The sequence below is a fragment of the Apis dorsata genome, unplaced genomic scaffold, assembly GCF_000469605.1.
Source record: "Apis dorsata unplaced genomic scaffold, Apis dorsata 1.3 scaffold_1100, whole genome shotgun sequence".
Lineage (NCBI taxonomy): Eukaryota > Metazoa > Arthropoda > Insecta > Hymenoptera > Apidae > Apis > Apis dorsata.
In genome coordinates, this window is record NW_006264198.1 from 59774 (window position 1) to 69542 (window position 9769).

Sequence of the window (9769 nt, forward strand, 5' to 3'; positions counted from 1 at the left end):
TCTTATTTATTATTGTTTTTTGCTTTATTATTATTAATATCTATAATTATACACAAGTATTTATATTATATTATTTATGATTAAACAATTATTATGATATAAACAAAATCAAAAAATTTGATTAATTAAAAATATAATTCGATTATAGTAATGATCGGATATGATAATAAAATTATAAATTATTCTTTGAACCTTTTTTTTTGATATAATTTTACATACATTTTTTATTAAAATTAAATTTTTATTAAAATAAATCATTTATATCGCAATATATTGATATATTTTTTAATTATTATTATTATTATTATTATTTAATTATTTTTTAATTATTTTTTATATTAAAATGATTAAATTTTTGTTTGCCGAATCATAAATTACTGAAATATTTTTATATTTAACAGCATTAAATAAAATTTTTTTGTAGAAAGTACGAAGATTTTTACACATTGGTTATATTTCCTCTTATCTCTGTTCATTTTTCCATATATTTCTATTTTAGCCTTCTTCGACATTCTTTCTCTGTTTCTCCTTTTTACTTTCTCTTTCAATTTTTCATTTCATCATCATCTTTCACATATCGATTCCTCCCTTCTCTCTATATATTTTTCTCTTTTTCCTTCTTTTCCATTCTCTTTTTCTCTCCCATGTCACTTCTTTTCACTTTTTCCATCAATTTATTTCTTCTCTCTCTTTTTCTCTCTCAATAATCACCTATGGCTGACACACGAAAATGTGATATACACACGAAATTGTGTTTGTTAGTTGCAGACACATATCCTGATTACTAATTCACGAAGCCACGGACTACTTCCTTGCCGTGTTGACACCAAATCCTATATTCCAATCGAATGGAGAGTGGAGACGAACACAGTGATCCTTACGAACTTGCAAATCACATAAAATGTTGGCTGATTGTGCAAACACCAGACGGAAACTTCCACGAAAATTGAACAGAAGATTTGATACATAAGACTTGATTTTTTAATTCTATAAATAAAATTCGTAAAATTGCTTTTCGATAGAATTTGTTGTCAATTTGGAGTAAATTATAACATAGACTACTGATTAGTAATGGGATCAAGCCCCATATTAGGTTAGATTTTGTTGTCAATGAAATGGCTGATTTCACAAATCCTTTTCAAAATCATTCAAAGCTAAGTATATTATATAAATGTATAATCATTGAATAATATTTATTATATATTAACTTAAAATTTGAAGCTAGATAAATATAATTTATACAATAAATAAATACAATAAATACAATAAATATTATTGTTTTATTATAAAGCAAGTTATATATTATAATGAACTATAATAGAATATCGATTATTCAAACGTCAATTATTTGAAGCTTAGTTATTCAAATAATAATAAATTATTATTATTCGAATACAAAATAAATATCTAAAATAAGTATCATATCTAAATGATTAATTTATTTTTCATAATGCATTTATCTTATTACATTCTTTATATAATAAACATTCATATTTAAAAATTATTTAATTTTTAATTGTTTCATTTATATTTATAAATTTGATTTTATCTAATTTTTTTGTTTTATCATTTTATTTTATTTTATTTATTTGAATATTTATTTTTCAATTAAAATAAATTTACTTAAAATAATTGATGTTCTGATGTATATGATTATTTCTGAGAAAAAAAAATAGAATATGATTCATCATTTCGCGCAAATTTTCATCCATTATAATTTTCATAAAATACTTTATAATTTTATTATTTTATTATTTATTATTCTAATTGATATTATATCGAATAGTTTTTAAATTATTATTATAAATTTATATTTAGAAGTTTTTAAAATTTAAAATTTTTTAAAAAATTTTAATAATCTCTTTATTATATAATATATTGTATTTTCCATTTCACAGATAAAAACATTTTATTGCTTTAGTAAAAAAAAAAAGAAAAAAAAAGAAAATAATAATTCAGTATAATAACTCTGTTTATAGAGAAAAAAATAATAAATATTAAATAAGATTATTTATAATATTAGATATATAAAGTTATAATTTAGGGAAACGAAAAATTCTTCTTCAGCATTTTTCTAGAGATGATTATTCAAGTTAACAAGAATTATATTATATATACGTTATATATATATTATTAGTTATGTATAATAAATCCAAATTTTTAAAAAATTATGAATTGAATAAGGAATTTTCATTCGTAAATAATTCAGTGCTATAATTTTTTTGCAAATTTTTATTTTTTCAATTAAAATTTATTGCATTGAAGATAGTAGACATGCAATAAAATTTTAAATATGCTCAATTTATCATATGTATCTAATTTTAAATATCAACAATTATTTATATTTTTTAAATCAATGTTGCACAAATTGATTTTTGTTTTATAATACATTTTTTTAATCATAAAAAAAATATTGAAATTTTGTTAGTTAATTTTAGATATTAATTTAGATATTATAGTTGATATATTAATAGTTGATTTATGGAATTTTAATTCAAATTGTATGAAAATTTAATTCACATTGTTTCTCAAATTTGATTCGAATAAAATCAAATTTTAAAATAACAACATTTAAAATATAAATAAAATGAAAACTTTCCTACTATTGAATCATATTTAAAATCTTAAAAAATGCGAAAGTGAGAGAAACAATAATTAAATCAAAAATGAAATGTATCTCAAAAAAATATTTTATCAATTGGAGCATTCGAATCAAAACGGATGTGAGAAATATGATCAATGGTTAAAATGAAAGAGGAAACTTTCTGGTATTTACAGTTAGATGATCAAGGCGTTGCTTTCGCTCGTTCTCGAATAGAATTCTAGATTTTTCATTTGTCTCAAATCCGTATCATTCACGAATTATCACATACTATCGCGTATTTTCAATTTAATTACAACTAATACAAATTCTTTATTTTTAAAAACTAGAAACGTAAAACGGTTTCAGAAATGGAGTTGGAAGAAATGAGAAAAAAATAATAGTATAACGAAATTCTAAAAATTCAAAGTTTAAAAACAAAATTTAACAAAATTTAAATATATAGTGATTGAAGTATGAAGAGTAAAAATGCTTTAATAAGAGTAAATTATGTAAAATAGAGTAAATGAATATAGTAATATAGAATTTAAGAATGTAATATAATAATATTTATATATTAATATTCATAATATTTATATAATTATATATTTATATAAATAATTTCATTGAATGATGATTTAATGATAGAATCTTATTTATTAAAATCTAAATTAATAAAATAAAATAAATTAATAAATTGATGATTAACAAAGAAACTATTTAAAACAATTTAAAAATTTACATAATATATATATTATTTACTATAATAATTATATATATATATATACTATAATATACATTATTTATAAATATTACGAAATTCAATATTATTAAATGATTTAATAGAATAGATTTCAATTTAGAATATATTGAAAAGTTAATTCAATAATTATCAATTATTTCTTTTTAAATTTTTATAATTCTATAATTTATCTTGTATATAATATTTTTAAATTGATTTTAATATTGATAAATTAACTCAATAATCATCAATTTTTTTTAAAATTTGTATATAATTCTATAATTTACAAAATATTTTTCAATTTTTTAAATCTAACAAATTATAATAATAATAAATTTTTTATAAAAATGTTTATAAAATATCTGTGAAATATTAAACTATTTTTATTGAATACATTTGAGAATAAAACTTTTGCAAATTGATCTCAAGAATTATTTTTTGCAAATAAACATTGTTGAGAGTAAAAATTATCATTTTTGCAATTTATATTTCCAAAAAATATCTCAAAAGTAATCTTCAAGAGTTTTATTCTCAAATATATTCTAAGATATAAAAGGATATAAATTTAACATTAAGATGAATTGATAAAATAAAATATGAAATAATGAAATATTGATTTATAGAGGATAATAGATCAATATGTTAATTTATGAAAAAAATTTATAATTTTTAAAATTAAAAATAATTTGCAAGTATTTATTTAATGTACAATTTCTTTGAAAATATGTTCCAGTTTCAATTTTAATTTTAAGTAAATTTTGTCCTTCAGTTGACAATTAAATTATCAAGGAACGATAAAGATAAAAATGAATCGCAGCATCCAAGAAGCTCGACGAAAGTGATTAATTACCGATGAAGTGTAATTAATTCTATCTGCAATATATTAAATTGCCTGACATTAAGGTTTAATTGCTGTTACGGAAGCAATAAAGAATATTGTTAATTTCGATTATTCTTTTTTTTTTATATCGTATTTTAATAATTCTGTAATTTAAACAATATAATGGATATTTCTTTTATCAATTTTTTTTTTATTAATAGTTCATTTTATTAAATGAATGAATTTCTCAAATTAAATCAATGAACTCCATTTTTTATAAATTTTTAAATTTTACATTATGCATGTCTAATTTCTTGAAAAAACAATTAAGTTATTTTTATAAGTTAATTTATAATAAACATATGATATAAATTTTAAAATAATAAATATTAAGAAATATTTTTAACATCATTTCTTTTTCTAACTTATAGCTGGTCATTTTAAAGAATTTTCAAATTAAAAAATTTTTTTAAATTATAAATAAATAAATATTTTTTTAATTAAATTATTTATTTATTATTTTACGAAATAAATTATTTCTGATTTGTTATTATTATTTGTTATTGGATTTCGATGAAAATAATTAGTTTTTTAATATATTAAATTATTATTATTCTTTCTTATTAACACTAGGATTATTACTATATTTATTATTCAATACATATTCTGAAAATTATTTCATAAATGTGTTTTTTTAATTAAAAAATAAATATTATTTCTTTAAATAATCATTTCATTTATTATTGATTCAATTGAAATATATTATTTATTAAATAATAAATAGCTATGTTTAAAATAATTATTTTTCAATTATTATTTGAAATAAATTTAATTCAAATCTGATTAGTAGAATTGATTAATTTTTGAATGCTTTCTATGTGGCTTACTTTTGATAAAATTAATAAAAAAAAGTAAATAAAAAGAACAAATAAATTTAATATTCTTTAACACATAGATTCTTAATTAAAATATAAATATAAATATAATGCTGAAAATTTCATCGAAATCAATTAATACAAAAGCGACAAGCATTGAAAAATATAAAAATCTGTAAATTTTAAAAGATGATTGAATACATTCTATCATATCGAATCATGAAAGTTTTATCTTTAATAAATTAATATTGTTCAAAATATTGTTTTTAATATTATTTTTTAAATTCATTGAGAAAATAGCTTTTCGATAAGTTTGTGTCTAATTTTATTAAATCCATTTTTATTCAGATATTAAATAAAATATTAGAGATTTATTTAAAATTCAAAATATATATTATTTCAATTAAACATTAAACTTTATTTATAGATCTATTTCTAGATTTATGATTCCGGATATATTCCGGTTAATGTTCACACAAAATATATATGTTTTTAAAACAAATGACATAATTTCTTTTTGTAAAAATTGGTAATTTTATAAGTTTGTAATTGTATTATTTTTCTCTTAAATCAATAAAAAACTATCTTTTATCAATAAATATTATAATATTTGTATAAAAAAATAATATTTCATAAATAGTATATTAAAATATTTTATATTAAAATATAAATATATATATTTGAATAAAAAAAATTTCATAAATACAAAAGAAACTATAATGAAAAGAAATTTAATTTAAAAAATGGTCTAATTGAAAGATAGGATTCTTATAAAAATAATCGAAATCTTAGAAGAAATTATTTTTGCAAATGAATTTTTTTATACCTACAATGATTAAAATATAAGAGAAATAAATTCTTCTGATAAATAATAATTTTTATTCGAATAATTGTTCAAATAAAATTTTTATTTTATTTTTTATTCGTTATGTTAATTTATTTTAAATAATATCATTCGAAAAACAAATTATTTCGATATTTTTTATTTTATTATTTTGTTAATTATTTTTTATATTTCTCTATGGAATGATTTTCTATAAAATTTCTATTATTCTTTTTCATACTTTTTTTAATTAAAACCTTCTTACATATTAAACAGAGTATTTAAATACACTTAATTATTCATTAATTTTTAATTTTCATTATTAGAAATAATCAAACATCCGATAAATAAGATTTTAAAATTTATTCGCAAACATTTTATTCCAAATAAAATTTATTTCTATCTATTGACAATAATTTCTTATTTTTCTTATTTTTTTTATTTGTATTTAAAAAAAAACATATCTCACATGTTTCACATTGTCATAATAACATCCTTTAATCGAACAAATTTTATCAAGAGATGGCGAAAGAATAAGCATAATTTTCTTCCAACTTTTCAATCTCCTTCGCATTCCCTTGTCAATATAAAATCACTATTCGAATTGAATCCAATGAAAGACTCATAGCTCTGAGTTTTCATTCGATCGGAAAACGTGTTCCGTGTTCCATCGTAAAGTCGGTGCACGCTTTGGCCCAGTCTTTTTACCGAACGGCACAATGCATGTCCTCTCAAGAAAGGGAGAAAACGCAACGAGCCACGTGGAGAAGAACACACGAAGAAGGTAGTAATACACACCATGGTCGGGAAAGAGGACGGCGAACGAAAGAGGTGGAAAGGTAAGCCCGGTATAAAAGAGTCGTTGCGAGTTGGCTCGTCTGTTTTAACACTCTCTCAGTGGATATCACGGACAACTCGCGTCGTCGACTTAGACACCATCGACGGACTCGAGGATTCTTTCTTTTTTTTTTTCAACGACGAAGAAAAGACGAGAGGTGAGTCGCAAGAAGACTTCTCTTAATTCACGTTTGCCCTATTTTCGGCTTTTATTGTCCGACCCTCTTCTTTGTGGACGTTCGTGAACATTCGCAGTGGTTGTTGACGTGACACAGTTTCAACCCTGTTCGAGACCGGACTCGATTACATCGGTGGATGTATCTACATATTGTAACGAAGTTTCTTCGATTGATTTCTCGGTTCGAATAATTATTCTGAGTGATGCTGTGTGCGACATAGTGGCATGGCTTTTGTCGTGCTGCCTTTGCGTTTCGTGATGATAGTTTCTATTGATATTGTTTGTTGGTCTATTAGGAAATTTTTGGTATATTTTTGGAATTTTTTTAACATAATGTTTGGTTAGAGAATCAATAAATCATTATTAGAAATGGAATGAAATTTAAATTTTTAAAAAACTTGATTTTGAAACTTTGCGAAATTCTCGAGAATGCTTATTTCTTTTTTGGTATGTCTATTTTATTTAAATCTAAAAATTGAATAAATTTTTCAAATTCAGATTCGTAATAGTCAACAGTATATAATAAATATAATAATGTTCTTGGCTTGTATTGAATATTGAATTTTTATATTTATTTTTTATTTTTTCTCTATGAAAATTATTGTAAACGAATTATTGCAAATTTATTAATTGAAATGAAGCAATAATTTAAATATAAATTTAGTTTTTAATTTTTTTCGATTATTATTGAATAAAAAACAGTTCATATTGCAATTTTTCGTACGAATAATTTATACAAATTATTTTTCATTTTTGAAATTTTCGGATCACAAAAATTTCGAGATTTGTTATGTCCAAAATTTTTTGAATTTTAAAGATTTATTTGAAAGTTTCAAAATTCAAAATTTCATATCTCCAATCAAAACTATATCTAAGTTTAGCGACGAAAAAAGGAAAATAATAGATAATATACGAAAATTATACAGTTTTATTTAAGTATTAGTATTTTTATTTATTTTATTATTACAATAAAAATTATATTTATTTATTTTTTAGATTTATTATTATTATTTAGATGTCAATTTAAAACAACGGAATTTATAGAATATAATTTGTAAGATCTAGAATTTGAGGTCTAGAAAAAAAAAATTTGACGATGTATTAATTATGTGCTATGTAGAAAATATTTTCAAACATTATAATAATGAATTTTTTTTGTTTTTTTTTCTTTATTTTCAAAGAAAAATTTAGTATATTTTGAATAGTAAAATGCATTTTTTCGAATCATTATTATAAAATATTTAATTTTTGATCAATTTAATTTTCTTTTTATCGTTTTTTATTTTGAAAATTTCTTTGAATATTAATGGTAAGTTTTATTCCTTTTTTTTTATTTATTTCTTTTTAAATTCTTTAATAAAATAATGAAATACTATTTTTGTTATTTCTTCTTTCTTCTTAGAAAAAGATACGAATATAACTTGTGAACTTTTTAGATTTCATTTCTTTCGGTATTTATTTTTTTAATTTTAAGGGAAAATTACAAATGCACGTCTTCAAATATCGAACATTCCATAAATTTTTAATGAATTATATTTCTTCATTTTTTTTTAAATTTTCTTTTGGAGAAAGATAATAGAATATGTTTATTTACATATTGTTAATTAATGAGTTGAGAAAGATTTCATCTTGTCACTTTTATTTTTTGGTTTTTTCTAGAGAAACATTATATATTAAACTTCTTTTATATCAATTGCGAATTGCATTTCCTTATATTTTTTCATTTCCCTTCTTAATATAACTTTTTTTGTTCTCGAAAAATAAGAAAAAAGATAATAAAATGCTTTTCTTTAAAAATAGCCAAGTAACGTTTATTTGTCTACCGTTATACGACTGCATGAGAATTCTTGTCTCCAGCCGAAGGTCAGGATAACTTCAGTGTCAAATGAAATTTTCGTGGTCCTGGGAAAGTTATGTTAATTCTCGTGGTTGTTCCTCTCTCATTATTATATTTCAATTAATAATATCTTAATTTCTTTATGCAATGTTATTCACATCTTCGTGAAGAATAAACATAAAATAAATATAAGAATTATATAATTATATATATATGTAAATTTTTCCTTTTTTGTTTTTTTTAATCTATGATATTTACGATCAATTTTTTAAAGAAAATATTTAATAAATTTTATGATATCGTATCATAACAAATAGTAACTTAAATTATAATTATATTGGAAAGAAGAATATAAATTTTGACAAATTTTTCTTCATTTGGTGCATTTTCATATTTTATTTTTTTAATTTTATTATATTTTTACTTAATATTAGTTATTATTATCGCTTCTAGATTTTAAAATAATATTACTTGTATGAATATAGATAAAATTTCTTAAAATGCAGAATTTTTGTATATGAAATAAACAAAAGAATAGATTAATAAGTGGAATAAATGCATTTACACATCTAGAACGCGGTTTATCAAATATCATGGTAATTTACAATTCGAACATGACCTCATTTTCCAATGGATTTAAACTAATGGAAATTTTAAAAAATTTCTAAATTACCAGATAAAATACCATTAAAATTCTTTTGTTTGTTTACTATTCTGATGAATTAAAATATTTTTTTATTTTAATTTTTGAAGTTTAAAGAAAAAACTGTTGAATAATGTATTTATCTATTTCGTTGAAAGCATGTATATAATTAAAAAAAAATTGGATAATAATAATATATGAATAATTATGGATAAAATAATAATAGTTTTTTAATTAAAAGAATTGTATAAATGTGTAATATATTTTTTAAAATATATTAAAAAATTATTTATAACAAAACTATTATAATAATTAAAATATTATAAATATGATTATGAAAATAGAAGTTAATTTGTTTTTCATAAAAAATCATTAAAAAATTATTGAAAAAAATAATATTTTAAAAAAATATAAAAAATAATTAATTCATACA

At 19.7% G+C, this 9769-nt stretch overlaps 1 protein-coding gene across 1 annotated transcript in view; it reads left to right on the plus strand.

Moving 5' to 3' along the window:
- The first annotated feature begins 6549 nt into the window (after positions 1-6549).
- The window catches only part of LOC102675199 (MATH and LRR domain-containing protein PFE0570w-like), a 36123-nt gene continuing 32903 nt past the window's right edge, over positions 6550-9769 (plus strand). The window contains exon 1 of the mRNA XM_006624714.2: positions 6550-6680. Coding sequence (XP_006624777.2) covers positions 6565-6680 — 116 coding nt within the window. The 5' untranslated portion in view covers positions 6550-6564. The remainder of the gene's footprint in view (positions 6681-9769) is intronic.